Source organism: Lytechinus variegatus, chromosome 15 (genome assembly GCF_018143015.1).
Source record: "Lytechinus variegatus isolate NC3 chromosome 15, Lvar_3.0, whole genome shotgun sequence".
NCBI classification, from domain to species: Eukaryota; Metazoa; Echinodermata; class Echinoidea; order Temnopleuroida; family Toxopneustidae; genus Lytechinus; species Lytechinus variegatus.
This window is the reverse complement of record NC_054754.1, coordinates 31685163-31704036: the sequence shown is the minus strand read 5'-3', so window position 1 is coordinate 31704036 and position 18874 is coordinate 31685163. Positions and strand designations below refer to the sequence as shown.

Sequence of the window (18874 nt, the reverse complement as noted above, 5' to 3'; positions counted from 1 at the left end):
TGATGGTAATGATGGTAATGATGATGGTAATGATGATGGTAATGATGGTAATGATGATGGTAATGATGGTAAAGATGATGGTAATGATGGTAATGATGATGGTAATGATGGTAAAGATGATGATGATGATGGTAATGATGATGGTAATGATGGTAAAGATGATGGTAATGATGATGGTAATGATGGTAATGATGATGGTGATGATGACGGTAATGGTGGTAATGATGACGATGACGGTAATGATGATGATGATGACGATGACGGTAATGGTGGTAATGATGATGGTAATGATGGTAAAGATGATGACGATGATGGTAATGATGATGGTAATGATGATGACGATGATGGTAATGATGGTAATGATGATGGTAATGATGGTAAAGATGATGACGATAATGGTAATGATGATGATGGTGATAATGATGATGATGGTGATAACAATAATGATAATGACGATGAGAGCAAATCATAACATCTTTAATGATTTTACAGATATATTATTACCCAGGTCATCACTCCCTGGCAAGCATTCCGACAAGAGTTTTGAAAATCAAATTGCTATAAAGCATACTAAATTGGCTTCCTAACCCCACATGTGTGGTGAGTGATAATGCATAATTTATCATCAAGTCCTACAAGCAGAAATCCCATGTGATCATAATAAAGATGACATACTTTTTCATGAATGCTATTTAATGCTAATTATTACAAGATTTCAGAGCAATTTCAAAACATGCTTTTGAGACTCTTCCTTTGTATTTTTGCATTCAAAAGCCAATTTTCAAGATAGAATGCTATACCTACATTTTTTTGTAAACAATGCAAGTTATTTTCATGAATTTTATTCTGTGTGTTAAATAACATCGTTATTTTTCAATTACTTTAAAAGGAAAATCAAATTTGGATCAGCCCTGGAGAAAAGAGGAACGAAAGAACAAATGGCAATGATAATTTACCAAAACTACAATCAGAATATGAGTGAAGCTGACAATACTCACAAGTAATGAATCATTGACGCAATCTTCTGAATCCTCAATATCAAGAGAAGCAAAGTTGACACGGATACACATGCCATCATCAGCCGTTATAGTATTAGTACACATCGACAGGCGGGAATAAGGTCTATCACTGTTTACTATGATAGAACTTGTGGAACTTGACAATGTGTAGTTACGGTCACAACCTGTTCAGAAAAGAAAAACAAGATTGGTCAGGGTTTTTTTTTTTGGGGGGGGGGGAGTTGGGGGGAGAGCAAATGATGCTTGTTTTCATATGCAGTTTGATCTAAATTCATTCCATTTGATAATAGAACAAAGTAATCAATTTTCCTTCAGCAATATGCAAGAACAACTGAAATCGCCCATTCTCCTGTTGTTTCAATACAGTAATAATGGAAAGAAATATCTGCCAAAAATGAGATAATGCAAATTTCACTCTACACTGAGGTCAATCTTTATTCTTTTACATGTTTTCTTGACCATTCATTTACTTACTTTCGTGTCTCCTCCCCTCTTTTTAACAAGGGGAGGGGTATTTCTTTGATTTTATAATTAAGCTCTTGTAAACAAAATTTGTTTCAATTTAACAGTGGTTGTAATAAACCATTGTTGCAAAATGTGGAAAAATCGAAATATCAACTCGATATATTAACAGATTATAAATACAAAATATACATAAAAATAAGAGTAATAATCTCACAATTAAAATGTAAGACTCTTTCATCACAGTAAAAAAAAAGAAGAAATGTTCAGTGCTTTTTGTAATCATCTACATGATTTGTCTGGAAACACGACATGGAATGGCATAGATGATTACGAGAAATACATACTTGGACATTGTTCCAGTTCACATTCCACAGTTGAATCTGGACGTGGGTCATTGCACTGGCTATCTGATGTTACATTGCCTGGTACACCATTGTCAAGCTCTACACAAGAAACATCCCTGGTCTGAACACCCTCTCCGCAGGTTACCGAACACTGTTAAAACAAGACACCAAAAGATGGTGAGGATTCAGTTAATTTTCAATTCACTAACAATTAATCATGAAATACTTCACAAGGATGGTGATAATGAATGATTTCAACACCTACAAACTTTATCATAATTCTTAAAATCTCTTTAATCAATTCTTCAAATGAAATTCCAAACAGAAATAAATCATTACATAACGTTTATTGGTCATAAAATTCAGATTCCACTCTGGGCGATGTCCGAAAACCTGTTAAACTGATATTCTATTATATCAGATTCCCCATTAAAACTGAATAGCCTTTATCTAAAATTGAAATTATTCTTACCCTCAAAAAGAGGTTACTCTTTCACAGCTTCATGACCATAGTTACAATAGCATAGTTTATCAAACAAATCATCTTTTAGGACGCTTTTTTTAAAACTAAACATGCTAACCTCAGAATAATTGCCGTAGATAAACCCATATTGAGGGCATGGTAAAACCCTGACAAAGAGATTATAGTCGGCTCCTTGTTGACCAGCGGAATCATATCTGATCTGAACTTGACCGCTACGGGAGAACCACTGATAGCCGAAAGGAGGACCATCACCACAGAATGTTTCGTCCAACTCGTCTGTGTAAGGAGCAAGGTCTCTGATCTGAAGAAGAAAGCAAAGTATATACACAGTGCTTGGTTAAAGATTAATAAATGAAAATCCATAATTGAAAATCCGTAATTTATTGTTCGAAATAGACATGAAATGAAATACTCCGAAAATTTGCTTTGTCCAATTGATCATGGGCCAGGCAGCCGCTGTGCAGCGCCAGATCAACGAGGCTCTATCCCTTTAATCGTTTGAACGCCGAACAGGGTAGCTGCAACTCCCATCTTTTAACGTCTTTTGGTCTGACACCTGCCAGTTGTGAGACGTACACTCTACCAACTGAGCCAACACACCGGTAGATATATCATCAATTTATTACGTAATTTTTATGTTGAAAGCTTTTAAAGGGTCACTGCCTACGTACATTTAATTAAGATAGAAAGCGTACTTTACATATCTTTTAAATTACCTTTATTTTATTACTAGCGATCAATTATTAACGATCAATATATTATGAATTTAGGTTTTGAAAATACAATGGTCATTTAATTTTTGAAAAGGGAATGCTTGGAAGCATACTAAAATCATTTCATTTCTAGGGCAGCATTAATCAGACTGCCTAACGAACATCTGTTTCATGAAGAATCTAGTCAAAGAAATTTAAATTTGCTCTGAGCTAATCAGATACAAGGATTTCAGTAGCTTGTAACAGTTGTCACTGAAAATTACTGACTGTGAAATACTCCTCTGTTCTCTTTCCAGGGGAGTTTTTCATAAACATCTTGACAGTGATTTCTGAATTTTGCTCCGAGCCAATCAGGTTCAAGGATTTCAGTAGCTTATAACAGATAGTGGGTGAGAATCACAATTTGCCGTGTACAAACATGAATGAGTAGTTGGAAAACTTACATGCACGTTCTCTGAGCATTCTCCATCCATTTCATCTTGCAGGGAAAAGGCTAAGAAACTAACTGCAATACAACTATCCCCAACATCAACGGTATAGACACATTCGTCATTAGATTCAGATGACCTTTGACGAATGATTCCAGTGGCGTTGATATACCGATCACAGGCTAAAGGAGAAAAAAATACCACTTTTCAATAAATCTTGTTTTAATGCACCGCTTGAAATTAAAAAAAAAGGCAAGCTATCAGTAACATTATTAAGTTGTATAAATAATGCAAGAAATCTTATGCTATGTTACAATGGAAAACACTCCGTCCCTCGGATAGGACGTTAAATGGAGGCCCTGTGTAGAGGAGAGTCACCACCTTTGCACGTTAAGAACCCATTGCACTATTCGTATAAGAGTAGGGGGAAACCCCGGTGTAGTGGTCCACCTGCATTCCCACCAATCAGTTATATCGGGAGGAGAGACCTGCGGGTCACAGTGATTCAGTTCGCTTTTTGCCTCCCAGGCACAGGTGACGCCAAACAAATAATAATAATAATAATCATTTAATGTGAACAATCAAAATCTATTTCATTTAAACTTCAGCATGCTTTTTTATATGTGTCTGTCCACTCCAATTCCACAGGGTTAACAGCCTACCTGATCATGTAATCTATTCAATATTGCTCCGATGACATCCTTATATAGCACATCTTTAATTTTGGTATAAGGAAGGTCATATTTAGTCACATGACCAACCACTGAACAAGATCAAAATTAAATATCTTTTTTTTGTCACGTGTAGATGCAGAGAACATGCAAAAGGGCCACAAAAAAAAAAGGGGGAATGACACTCCAAGGATGGTATTAACCTGGTTTTGTTTGTCAAAAAATGGTCTTCTGGGACATGACTCCCCATGAATGGTGATAACTTTTTTTTTAATGTAAACATTTCCCCCTTTTGGTAAATCCTGGATCCGCCCCAATTGCGGCATTTCATGCGTTAGCCGAGAAGGATTAAATACTTACTTGGACAAGGATTCTCATTACATGGTCTGGTATCCTCTGGGCGCTCATCTTCACAGAATGAATCATTAACCACCGTTCCACTAGCTAGCTCAATGCAGCTCACATTCCTCATCTGGAAGCCACCGTCGCAGCTTTCAGAACACTGCAGACAGGGTTACAAAGACAATCCATTTTTATGTCGGTGCAAGTACGCCCTTCACAAAACAATTTTGCACACCCCATCGGTGCAGAAACATCCTAACGCAAAAATGCAGCTAAGGGTATTTTTGTGCGTAAGCCAATCTTGCATTGACATGATAAGCTAGCAGAGGGACCATTGAATAAAATGATCAACATTTTTGAACATCCAATTCCCATTCTTTTATAAAGAGTTTTTTTTTACTTTATAAATTGTTATGAGCCATGAAAGCATAATACTCATTCATACAAACCAGGAAACAGAGAAAATCATTCCAGGAAGATTCCAGAAATAAGCAACCAGAAGCACAAATTGTATGGAATCGCTCCGAGGTGAGTAAAAAAAGTCTTCTCAAACAGGAATCAATTTAAACAGTATATCTGTAAAATACAGTTCTGGTTCAACTTATTTGTCTGAAATAAAATGTTGACCGTTAATCAGCAAACAATAAAACGAGTAATAAGAGACACTAAGATAAAGATTAATCAAATAAAGCTCACTAAAGATAGTGACAATGTTGAATGTAGCTGTAAAGCAGTTGTCGAGGCCTAGATATATACTACGCAACACGGTGAGAGATAAGTAGGCTTACCTCATCATACTCTTCACCTGCGATGAAGCCATACAATGGGCATTCAACGAAGGTATTGATCACTGACACACTGGAAGATCCCTCGCCGCTTGAGAAAAGCGTCAAGAGAGTATTGTTGGATCGCGACGTCAAGCTAAACGACGTGTTTCCGCAGATGATCATCTCCCGTCCATATTCGGCATCCTCAATGTACTGTAACATGAATATCATTGGAAAGCATAGGAATAATACAAGTTTCATGTTTATTTCATACCCGATATGACAAAAATCATACAAACATCTAACAGATATACAAGATTACATCAATATTGTTATTAAACTTTAATTTGAATATCGTTGAATATCAAAGGGATTAATCAAAATCATTTTTAACCTATAATCCTATAGAAACATTTTGAAAAAAAATGCAATCTTACCAAATGATACCTAACATTCAAAATGTGCACAAAAATAAAACATCAATATTGCTTAATGTTGTTGGATAAAATGATTGAATTTTGTTTACAGAGACCCAAATTTGTGGGGTTGTGTGTGCAGCACTATGCAATCGTAAAAACTTGTACATCACTTATCTTCTAAATTTTATTAAACTTTATATCTCTGAATATTGAGAGCATATGATATGATATTCATCATTGAATATTATTTAATACTATGGAATATAACTGAGTAATATACAAGGCTTTGATAGAGGATGGTGGGAATTATTCATCTGAAGTTGGACTGACAATGACCGTTTTCAGATGGAAAAAAAAAACCCTGAGGAAAATAGTAGCATTCCAAGTCCACCAAAGGATAAAAGCTTTCAAAAGAAGCAGATTTGCATCATATTCCTTCTTCAAATTTTGAAAATAAATTTTTGTAATCTTGTTGTAGTTGGTTTGCATGGACATTCTAGACCAGTTTTGTTCAGCTACTGCAATCAGCAGAATAATATTAGCCTCTGCGCTGTTATTTCACAAGGGTTTTCAGTGTCAAATGCTCAGTGAGAGCGTCAATACCCCCCCCCATGTATTACCCAAGTCGAACATAATCCATGATATATGCACAATTTGGTCCAAGGAAACAAGAGTGAAAAAATATCTATTATCACAAGAGCACTAACTGGCCAATGATGCATTTAAAATACTCATGATATTCATGTAAAGGGATATACAACTTAAAATATAATTGAAAACAATTCAATATCATAAAAATAAAACACATAGTAATATGAAATGGCTGCTAAGTTCAATACATCAATCAGAATTTTCTTTTGACACTGGTAGATCCTAACAAAGGTTTTTATTGAAAAAAAAAACAGCTTTTGAAAAATGGGGACTAATTTCCAGCCCCCCCCCCCGCCTACCACACATCAGCCAGCCCCCTACCACACAGCAGCCAGCCCCCCCCCCCCCACACAGCATCCAGCTCCCCCCACACAGCAGCCAGCCCTCCCCTCCCACAAAGCAGCCAGCCCCCCCTCCCACAAAGCAGCCAGCCCCCCCCCACACAGCAACATCAATCGTCATATTACTAACCGCGACATATGAACCATCTTCACATTCTCCTTCTTCATCAGGCTCCGGTAAGTCAAGAACAATATCAAATCTGATACAACCATCTTCAGGATTGAGATAGCTGACCTCACAGATTTGTTCTACAGAATCATCAGTTGCAACTGTTTGATTGTTATCAGTCACAAATAAATCACAACCTTTTGAAAGAAAAAAAGAAAGTATGATGATAGTTTTTAATAATGAAAAAGTTCATTGCCAAATATAATAGAACTGATGTTATACAGGACCCCCTGGGAGAATAGTTCATACATTCATAATGCAAATTTTAATATTACTTGAGATGTGTATATAGACAATTATTACAGGTATCAGACATCTGAGCTGGTCATTTACAAAACCGTATTGCCCTAGATTTTCTGAATATCGGGAAGGGATAGGTATATTATTGTATTTTGCTTGGTCTCTTTGCGTAATGACTTTGCATGCAGAGACGACACAAAAGATACCTTTTATTTCACATCAGGAAAGAGATACCCTTCATTGTTATCCGTGCACCAACAATATACATCACGATAAAGACAATGCTGGATCTAGGCACTTACAAGTGCGTCATAATGGTAAAGTGCAGAGCCTAGACCCTGATATAAACATGACACAATAGACCTCTATTCTTAAATGAAACATTTCGTACCCGATCATCAGCAAAAATTATCGTCTTTTTGACTTACCCATGAATGGAAAGATATATAAGATTACAATACACCACTTGTGAATTCTTTAACATATTGATTCCCGATTCGTTTTTATCTATAGTTATCTTTTCTTATCCAGGCCACCGCGACTGCAGGCCTTTAGGTGTGCCTTACGAGCCCTGTATTTTAGAACACATTGTTGTTTTGTTTTTTTTTTACACTGTAATGTTAAGTTTACATACATCTTGTTTTATCTCTATACATTATGGAACATGTATATTCTGTAATGAGCTACAGTACAATATCAGTTATGTTAGAAAAGTTCATATTGTATTGATGTTGTTTTAAGGAGCCCTATTAGTCGGCTTGTGAAATACAGATGAAATGAAAAATGGTCAGATACTTACCTATTGGACAATCACCAGGATAGCATGGAACAGTTTCTACAGGTCGTATATCCGATGCACAAAATGAATCATTTACAATGCTGTAATTGGCGTTCCGATCCACGCAAAAGATTTCACGGCTCAATTCCCCAAGGCCGCACGTCACGGAGCACTGCAAATCAAAACGAAACAAAAGCTGAATATGCAGCGCAGATCCAAGAAGTATCAACACCTATGAATACACTGGTGATATTCTACTTGTAAAGCCCTTTATGAAGAGTTTTCGTTGCATTAGAAATCCACTGTTTGGGACATTCATACTGTGTGATGTATATAATTACCTGTTTCATATTCAGCAGTGTACATTTTATTTGATGTTGATTTTAAACATTAATAAAGGTAATTAAGTTTGTTCTAACTTCCTCCTTTGTTGCTTAATTTCACTTTCCTCTGCAATAACTTTATCCACACTGTGCTGCACTCGACCCAGGTGAGGTGAATGGGAACTAGTAGGAAGCAAAGCTATGAGCCCCGGAATCAATAGCCTATCTTATATGTAGCTGGGGTAAAACAGGAGCGCCTTGAGCACCTTACAAGATGGATATGTGCGACACATAAATACCTTAATATATTAACATTTTCATTCATTGTAATTTGCCTTCAGCTATACCTTTTTCTGATTTTTTTATCTCTTTCAAAATAATTCTACACAAATCAATGATTTCAAAATGTCTCTTCCTGTATACTTTGTAAAATTCAACTAAAGAACAAAATTCTTGCAATCAGGAGAAAAGGGGTGACAAAGTGGGATCTGTAAACTAATGTTGAAACAGTGGATGGTTTCAAGTACGGTGTTGAAATCTGGTGTTGGTGTTGTGACAACACCAACACCAGCCTCAACACCGTACTTGAAATCAGTCTTGACCTCGGAAAATATGACGTATTTCCGTCGGTTCGTGTTGAAGGATGGTGTTGAATGTCGTCTGCTGAACTCAGCACTGCGGCTGGTGCTGACGATCTACTTGCAATTTTCCCACTCACCAACACCAACCCCCAGGGATTGGTCATGATTTCAAGTTCGGTGTTGGTGTTGGCAATCTCAAGTTCGTGAACAGGCGGCGAACACGAAACATCTCTGTAAAAGTAGCTTTTACAGTTAAGATGAGTACAAATCACTTGAGCTTTATATATTTAGATGAAACATAATATTCACTCTTTGGAATGCTTGAATTAAATAAATAATTGGTATTCTATACGATGAGAATTTAATGCATTTCTCTCCCATTTAATTTTTGTTGTCGAAACTTCTTGCGTAAAGTTGAGATGATTTAGCAGCGCAGCGCAGTGGCGTGACGTCATGTGCTATTGATAACGCAATCGGTATCGTTCGTCTGAACTCAGCTCGGTGTTGGAGCTAGTTTCAGCGGCCTTTTTAAACTCTCAACCCTAACACCAACACCGAACACCATACTTGAAATCACTCAATGTTTTACAATCATAAAGAAGTGTGTTACCTCTCCAAATGGCGTGACAGCATAGAAGTACTGCTGACAATCAACAAAGGAAGAATAGATCTGGTATCCTGGGAATCCACCCTCGGTAGTAAAGAAGGTAAGAAAAGCAATGTTTTGAGCCGAGTACCAGAGAACGGTTTCTTCACTTCCACAGTACACCTGGTCCAAGGCAAAGTATGGAGCTTCGGATGAGATGGCATCAATAAACTAAGAAAGAAAAGGAGATAAAGAATATCAGACCTAGTAGACCAATATACTAGCTTAAGTTTGGTAGATAACCTTCATACTTTTTAAAGCAGTCGATAGTAGCATTATATCCCAGTCTAGCTTGAAAAGTCGCATCCAAAGTTGTTCTTTAAAGAAGCTGATAGTACTAATACATCACAACCTTGCTTAAAGAACTATCTTCCTATTTTCTTAAGCAGTTTATTGCAGCATTATAGACAACTCCAATATGGTATTTATGTCATATTTTCTTTAAAGTAATTCAGAGTAGTCCACTCTAGCATGGAGAATCAGTTACATTTTTTTTCAGGTAGTTGATAGTATATATATTACACCCCAGTCTAGCTTGAAGGAGTAGTTATGTACCAATGTATGCTATTGATAGTACCTACCAGAAGATAATCTGATCCAAAGCAACCCGCATACATGTCAGGTTCAGGAAGCTCCAAAGAGATGATGAAAAGATTAATACACATTCCCGCTGGTGCTGTGATGATGGTAGTACAATTTAGATCACCCTCATATGTATCTGGAAAGTTGGGACTATTGATGTACTGAGCATCCTCATATATGAATGCATCACAAGCTGAAAAAAAAAATATATATATATATGTATGTATATACTTAACAAAGATACAAACAATTAAATGCGGAGTAAACAAAGAAAAAGACTATATGACCATATACATAATTACACCAACAGAAGTAGAGTGGCCATTATAGGCAAGTGAGCTTTAAAGAAGGGTAATTTTAGGCCGTCGATTTTTAGCTGTTTCATTAGATTGCATATTTTTTTTTATAATGAAGGAAAGTAATAACACATGTTTTGTTCCATCAAACCAATAATAAATAAGATGCAGAATTTGTTTCAAACTTTCTTTTGTAACTTTTAAAGTCAGGATAATATAAAGAAAATAATAATTAATAATTTCATGTAATATGTACTTCTGGAGAGTAGAGTGTTTCATCAACATGTTTGTCTGACAAGTTGTCAGATCCGACAACTTTCCTTGATTTTGATTGGCTGTGAACAATGTTGCTACGTTAACTGTTGGATAAAATGGGACTTGTCGGATTAAACATCTGACAAGTCTGACAAATTAAAATAGATAAATAAAGAAGTCCTTTCATGAAATTTTTAGGACTTCCTTGGACTGAATTCCCAAGTTGCTCTCTAATTATTTTGGCTTGTGACGGATGTACATTAATTTATGGAATTTCTGATAATCCTAATAAAAGCTCCATGAATTAGGCCATGTATTCAATCAAACTTACTTGGGCAAGGTCCACGATAGCAAGGCCTGGCATCATCAGGCTTTATATCTTCACATAGAGATTCGTTGACGGTCTCTCTCGTATCTAAGTCCTGGCATGTTACATTTCTGAATGACAATCCTTCACCACAGGTGACTGAACACTAAAAAATATCAAGAAAATTGTCTTGTATGTATTATTTCTTAATAGTACTTTTAATATACAATCAACTTCATCAAAGGTGGACATTTGTAAATCAAGAAGTCAAAAGGGTGAAAAGTACTGATTTTCTTCCATGTCACACACATATCTTATTTCTAGGTCAATGTTTCTTTGACTAATCTATGTTTCCAGAATGAAAAAAAAATGGGTAAGTCAATCATTTTTGTTCTATCCTGAGAAATCTACTTCAGGCAAAGTTCATTATACATTGGGTAGTCATTTCTTACAAGCCTTTTAAAGTTGACTTGCCCATGTGGATGCTCTAAATATATTATCTCAGTGCTCACAGCATACCTTAATTGATACCTTGAAAATCTTGACAAAATAAAAATTTGCACCCACACACTAGCACACAAAGCAGAAGCCATTTACTTTGATTTTGTTACTTTAATGATAATTTTGAAATAAAAACTTGAATTAAAAAAAAAAATTAATTCTGCTTTGTTCATCAGAACTTTGATATCTGCAATCATTCCCTAAATTTGTAAGAAAAATAGTTAGCTTTTCTACTTTGTATAGTACAAAGATTAAAGGGAAAATAATCATTAGAATTGTGCAATTGTGTAACTCATAAAGAATTAAAACAAAGATGGAACCCTTTCAGAATAATGACCCTTAAAAAAATGAGACAAAAATTCTTCTTACCTCTTCATACGGTCCTGCCAGGTATCCATATTGAGGGCATGGAACACTGTTGATACTGACATTGAATCCTCTGCTTTCACCTTCATCATTAGTGTAGAAGGTTATCTGTAATTCCGAGGAGAAGGTCACTAGACCAGGAAGATCGCTACCACATGCTGGGTAAGGTTCACGTTCTGGGAAGCCCACGTCTCTAACCTACAACATTGAATGAAATACCACAGGCAGGTGAATAGAATAGCATTGACATGTGAAAGATATTGAATAGAAGGTTAAACATTGAATGAAATACCACAGGCAGGTGGAGCATATTGAATGGAATAGAAAATAGGCATAGGAAATCGAGGAGAAATGAATGCAATAGCATTGACATGTGAGAGATACTGACTAGGAGACGTTAAATAGAAGGTTTAACATTGAACGACAAAAAAATGATATGTGACAACTCCATTGAATCAAAGACACTGATACCAAAAAGATAAAATATTGAATGAACGCATATTGAAGATTTTACACTGAATGCAAATCAATTAAGATTTAGCAGAGTAAATAAAAAAAAGTCAATGGTTTCTAAAACCATAATATTTTCTTTTGAAGAAGTAAAACTTTTTTTCAAGGATTTTTTGGGGCAAGTGAAATAGATTTCAGGCAAGTATATTCAAAATATTTAAAAATTTACTTGCCCAACAGGGCAAGTTCATCTAAAAAGTTATGTAGCACCCTGTCTGTAAAAGAGATATTCTAAATTAAGATAAAAACAGTACTAAGAGAGGTCCCCTAGATGCAAAACTTACCATTGAAAACACATTCAATGTAACAACACTTTTAACCGAGTCCAATTTACCAAATCTATAGACAGGCTTTACAGGTACATCATCACAAAGAATTAAAGCATAATCAAAGATGCAGCTTTGAATTGAAAAACTTCAAAAGTTTGAAAATTGAAGTCAATATTTCCAAGAAAATCACTTACATAGAAACCATCGCTACAAGTGCTATTATACCCATCATACAGGTCGAAGTCATTAGGAACGATCTCCCAGCATTGACCTTCAGCAGGGTTAGCAAAGGAATAGTTGCAAACTAGGTCTGATGAGTAGCTTTCAGGGTAACCAGGAGATACAATGGTTGCAGACTCATTTGAACGTAAGTTGCAATCTGGCAAAAGAAATGGATTGAAATCATTGTTTCATTATGACATCAAAGGAGAGCATAACTTCAGTGCTTTCATGGGACAAAATAAAATCACGAAAAGAAAAAGATAGGATACTGTTTGCTGTTATAATTTGAAATGGCCCCATTTTATGAAAATGTTCTAAAATCAATTCATTAATAACTATGGACAGCTTGCATTGCCATAATTCACATTTTACTAAGTGGACACACTATCTGATTGGCCAAATCAATGCACAAACAAACATCAACTTTTGAAAGTAAGATACTCAGATAAATGACAGCCCTTGCTTTCCATAATCAAACTCTATGGCCCGTATTCTGAAGACTGGTTTAACTTAGACCACGGTCTAAAATACTGGGAAGCCAGTAATTAAAAAAAATGTTTATATTGTATATTTCTTATGTTTCCTATTTTGTTTCCTTTTGCTTTCATAATAAGGAAAAATACTTCAGATATCTTTCCCAAAAAAATTATGAACAATTTGGGTGTCATATGAGTTAATTAATTGAATGTGTACTGTCAGGGATTTGTGCCCTGATTGGCTCTCCATAGTTAAACCACAACTTTAAACCAGGGTTTAATTTAAACCCAAGTTCAGAATACGGGCCTATGAATCAATTTCTGATTTCTTACCAAAACATGGTTCTAAGATACATGGTTCACGAGCAGGTGGAGGGTCTTCTGTGCAGTTCCCTTCGCCAACCATTTCCCCAGTCTCAAGAAGCGTACAGAACACATCACGGGATCTATACCCCAATCCGCATGTTTCAGAACACTGGTAAAAAATTGATCATAAAAATGATGGCATTTATTCAATTAAATCTTGTAGTATCAGATGATTAGCCAAATTCATTTGAAAGATAATGAAACACAAAAACTTAATATAGAATAATACTACAATCATATGGGTTTTTTTTTTCAAAGAAAGACGGTATTCAAATTTTCTCCACAAATCATATAATAAAATACAAAATGCATGAAATGCATAACAAATAAATTATACATGTAAACCAAAAACCGTTTAACTTGTGTTGATACTCTGATTTCTTTTGAAATGAGGAAAACAATAAATAACCTTTTAAACATTGAGTAAATAATTCATAATATTTAGCACATAAAATATCAAAATTAAATGAATTATTTCCGCCTGGAATGCCAAATGCAAAATCATTAAAAGATAACTTACATGTAATTGCATTTTCAAGGTGCATTTTTCAAAATCAACTAAAATTGATGATTAAAGGGGCATTCCCAAAATAAATTAACAATAGTTTCAGTGTATTCTGAAGAAAAGGAAAACAATTGAAATATTGTTATATTCCAACAGCGTTCAAATATTTGTTGACTACATAGAAAACAGAATACATGATTGATAATATAATGAAGTGTAAATGAAAATCATGAAAATATCAACATCATTGATCAAATTCATCTACAAACTTTTAAAATCTACATGTCAAAGTTGGCTTACAGATATTTTACAACAAAGATTATGACAACTTCTTAAATGCATTTTGGCTATTTTCATTGCCATATACAAGGAAAAATAAATGGTGCTCACCTCTGAGTAGTTGGTAACTGCATAGCCATATTCGGAGCATTCTTCAAATTGGGCGAATATTTGGAAATTTCCTCCATTGTCTACATCATCTGATTCAAAGTAGATCAAACCGGTTGAACCATAGGTGACAGTCTCTAGTAGCTGATCGCTTTCACCGCACACGGTAGCGGATCGATATGGGTAAGCCGCATCAGTAAACTACAAATTCAGAGAATCAGTTAAGAGATCAGATGAAACTGCACGTTCGTCCCACAAAATTCAGAGGGAAAAAAAGAAAGCTTTGAGCTGTCTACAATAATCAATCGAAAGAATGTGAAACATTCGGATGGGAACGTTCAAACATTGCAGCGGCAGATCCAGTCCGGTTATGCCCGGCTCAAACTATGCGATTCGTTGAGACACAATTTTTCATGAAATCACGTTTTGTATTAAATATGAAAGTTCCAAGAAGTAAAATTCTTTTAATTTAAAGTTTGGCATAATGTTAGGAATACAAAAATCATATTTTTACTTGGTGGCAAGCCATGTGGTCGGAGTAAAGTCCAAATCGGCTTCAAGTCCCAGCCTATGATGACCTCATTACCATTTGACTTTGTTTAATTCTATCGGGGAGGCTCAAAATTGGACTGAATTTCAATTTCAGTAGTCCTACCACTATCATGAACTCTAAGCCATAAGATTTTATTAGTTGGAATGTCCATATAAAATGTTATCACAATATATTAGAAATTCGGATTGCAACGAATAGCATAGTGTGAGCCGGGCTTTAGATACAATATAATTTCACAGCCTGTAATGTTAACAATGCTATCCGGCTTGACCCACCCCTGACAAGTTGTTAATACCAATAAAAAAACACTTTTTTCTCTATGCGGATGGTGGTCATGATGGCAACATCAAAATGGTAAATGATAAATTCTCTTAGAAAGGACAGATGAAGTTAATAAAGGGCTGTCATTAACTATATACATGTACATGCATATTACAATGATTGCTGCATACATTTATCTGTTGACACAAACTATTGCCCAGCTTTAAAGTTGAATAAGTTTTAATCAAATTTTCATTGCTTTACTCAAAGAATTTTATTCTAACTATTCAGATATTATCATGTTCAGCCTGGAGTATCCCGTTTGGAGGGGAGGAAACGGAGAAGGGAAAAGAGGGTGAGAAGGGGAGAGGGAAGGGGAGAAAAGGAGAAGTAGAGGAGGAGAAGGGGAGGGGAGAAAGGGAGGGGGAGAAAGGGAAAATGAGAAGGGGAAGGGGAGGAGAAAGGAGGGGGAGAAAGGGAAGGGGAGAGAGGGAAAATGAGAAGGGGAAGGGGAGGAGAAAGGAGGGGGAGAAAGGGAAGGGGAGAAGGGGAAGGGGAGGAGAAAGGAGGGGGAGAAAGGGAAGGGGAGAAAGGGAAATGAGAAGGGGAAGGGGAAGAAAGGGAAGGGGAGAAGGGGAAGGGGAGGAGAAAGGAGGGGGAGAAAGGGAAGGGGAGAAAGGGAAGGGGAGGAGAAAGGAGGGGGAGAAAGGGAAGGGGAGAGAGGGAAAATGAGAAGGGGAAGGGGAGGAGAAAGGAGGGGGAGAAAGGGAAGGGGAGAAAGGGAAATGAGAAGGGGAGGGGGAGAAAGGGAAGGGGACAAAGGGAAAATGAGAAGGGGTGGGGGAGAATGGGAGGGGGAGGAGAAAGGAAGGGAGAAAGGGAGGAGGACAAAGAGAAGATGAGAAGGGGAGGAGGAGAAGGGAGGGGGAGGAGGGAGGGGGAGGAGGAGAAAAGGAGGTGTTGGACTGATACATACCGTCAGAGAATCCCCTGCACATTGGAATTCTCTATTAGGTGGTGGTGATAGATTCCATGTGATAAGATACACCCTCACACAGAGCCCTTCTAACGATGTGATGTTGTAGACACAGTATTCATCCTCCATGAAATCCTCCCTTGTAATACTAACGCCATTAGTTGTGAATGTCTCACTGCAAGCTGTAATCATAATAATAGGCATTTGCATAGCACCACCTACCTAGAAACAATCTATTCCGAGGCGCATTGTTATCATTAATATTACCCCTGCTTTAGATCGAGCTGCCTATCAGCGCTCGTGCATTCAAGAATTGATCCTGCCGGGTAACCATTCACCTCATCTAGGTTGAGTGCAGCACAGTGTGGATTAATTTCTTGCAGAAGGAAAACACGCCATGGCTAGGATTTGAAGCTACTATCCTCTGTTTGAAGGGGGAGAGCCAGAACCACTAGACCACGAACGTGCCCACACAGCTGTTTGGCATGAACAGAAACTTATTCTGGACTTTGTTTAATCTAAACTCCGGGACTGAACTGTAAGTCCCGTAACACAAAGTTTAGCAATCAATCGTACATGTCTTTCCTGATTGATTGTACAGTCAATGCAATCAATCATTTTTAAGATATGTTGTATTATATAACTCAAAAGAAGATTCTTGCCATCTGATTGGTTGAAAGGTGTTCAATATTTGGTCCATTCTTTACTGCATGCATTTTGTAATTTCCACTGCACGGTGACCGTGCATTTTTTATTTTTCCATTGCACGGTAAGCGCGCTAGCGCTCCCTCATTATAATCATGTGTATGTCTGTATGTGTGTGTTTGCGTGCATGAAGTTAGCGCAGATCAAACTGACTGTGCGCACTCGACTCATATCCATGAGGCAATGCGCGTCACAAAACAATGAAAGCAAAGGGCTGATGAGCTGTCGATACATGGTGTAATCCACCGACTAGCAATAATTTTTTATCAGAGAAAAGGGGTTGATGGAAATAGGCCAACCTAATCTCTATCTTTTTTATTCCTTTATTACATTTTTAAAAACTTTGTAATATGAGTTATATAAAACGAATAATGAATGTAGATATTTGTGCAATGGAAAGAATATTTACATTCGATGAAAGATTCTTCCCATTGCACGCATACACATTCATTATTTGTATACTATGATTGCTAAGTTTTGTGTTACAGTTCCCAGGTCTAAGGTCGTGGTTCAACTATGGATAGACAATTACAAAGCAAATCTCTGGAAACTGTACAGGTTTGATTTTTCAGTTTATCTCTCACTAAGATCAAGCATTAACGTCTGGGAATAATAATTGAATGACTTTTCTTCTCCACAATAGAGCGACAAAAGCACACATTCAACATAAGAACCTTAAATGTTAACAAATAACAAATTTTGACATTATCAACTTTCCGTAATTTTAGTTTATAGACCATGGCCTAAGCTAAACCAGATAGTGGTTTATGTAACTGGCATGGATAAATAAAGTCTATGTGAAACAAATATACTTATTTAATTAAATAATATTTCAACTGGGAAATATTGACTTGCTTACTTCCTAAATCTGTATAAATAAATGACAATTGAGTTCTTCCTGTTAACAATAATGATACAACATGTTTAGTTCTTGTTGACAATAATAATGCAATTATCACAAGTTACTTTACCTGTTCTCTACTGTTAAGACACAACTACAAGGGGCATGAGGTCGGTACATAAAAACTATTGAATGGCATTGACTTACTCGGACAAAATTTATTGTTACACTCTCTAGCAGTAAAGGCATTGGGTCAGTGTATAAAAACTACTATTGAATGGCATTGACTTACTCGGACAAAATTTATTGTTACACTCTCTAGCAGTAAAGGCATTGGGTCAGTGTATAAAAACTACTATTGAATGGCATTGACTTACTTGGACAAAATTTATTGTTACACTCTCTAGCAGTAGTGGGCATTGGGTCAGTGTATAAAAACTACTATTGAATGGCATTGACTTACTCGGACAAAATTTATTGTTACACTCTCTAGCAGTAGTGGGCATTGGGTCAGTGTATAAAAACTACTATTGAATGGCATTGACTTTCTCGGACAAAATTTATTGTTACACTCTCTAGCAGTAGTGGGCATTGGGTCAGTGTACAAGAACTACTATTGAATGGCATTGACTTACTCGGACATGGTTCGTCGTTACACTCCATGGCAGTAGGGGGCATTGGGTCAGTGTATAAAAACTACTATTGAATGGCATTGACTTACTCGGACATGGTTCGTCGTTACACTCCATGGCAGTAGGGGGCATTGGGTCAGTACACAAACCCATATTTACACGCTCTCCAGTCGTGAGATCAGAACATTGTACATCACGAGTCTGGATTCCTGATCCACAGGTCACGTCACACTGTCAAAAAAAAAAATAATAGTAATCATATGTTACAAAATATGTACTGTATGTACTTCCACATCTGTGGGTGCGTGCTCAGGGGGTTTCTACAGGCATTCATGAATGAAAGAATTATTTTCACTTTCACCTTGAAATGTCTCCATCCAAAAGATGTGAAAGAGCAATGTTTTGCTCACGGGCATAAGTACCATGGCCAGGTTTCGATACCCGAGTTTTCATGTATGTAGTCAGGCGCCTTGGACCTCTTGG

At 36.6% G+C, this 18874-nt stretch overlaps 1 protein-coding gene across 7 annotated transcripts in view; it reads right to left on the bottom strand.

The window, feature by feature from the left end:
* The window catches only part of LOC121429044, a 78120-nt gene that overhangs the window by 15993 nt on the left and 43253 nt on the right, over positions 1-18874 (bottom strand). For 6 of the 7 annotated variants that reach the window (XM_041625943.1, XM_041625945.1, XM_041625946.1 and 3 more), the window contains exons 38-54: positions 18481-18622; positions 16214-16395; positions 14427-14624; positions 13499-13640; positions 12662-12846; positions 11692-11886; positions 10846-10987; positions 9963-10156; positions 9346-9552; positions 7853-8003; positions 6775-6950; positions 5255-5446; positions 4485-4626; positions 3469-3635; positions 2410-2613; positions 1829-1979; positions 999-1183 (exon numbers count right to left, since the gene is read on the bottom strand). In XM_041625943.1, the coding sequence (XP_041481877.1) occupies positions 999-1183; positions 1829-1979; positions 2410-2613; positions 3469-3635; positions 4485-4626; positions 5255-5446; positions 6775-6950; positions 7853-8003; positions 9346-9552; positions 9963-10156; positions 10846-10987; positions 11692-11886; positions 12662-12846; positions 13499-13640; positions 14427-14624; positions 16214-16395; positions 18481-18622 (2955 nt within the window). The remainder of the gene's footprint in view (positions 1-998; positions 1184-1828; positions 1980-2409; positions 2614-3468; positions 3636-4484; positions 4627-5254; positions 5447-6774; positions 6951-7852; positions 8004-9345; positions 9553-9962; positions 10157-10845; positions 10988-11691; positions 11887-12661; positions 12847-13498; positions 13641-14426; positions 14625-16213; positions 16396-18480; positions 18623-18874) is intronic. The other variant, XM_041625947.1, reaches the window with a different exon arrangement.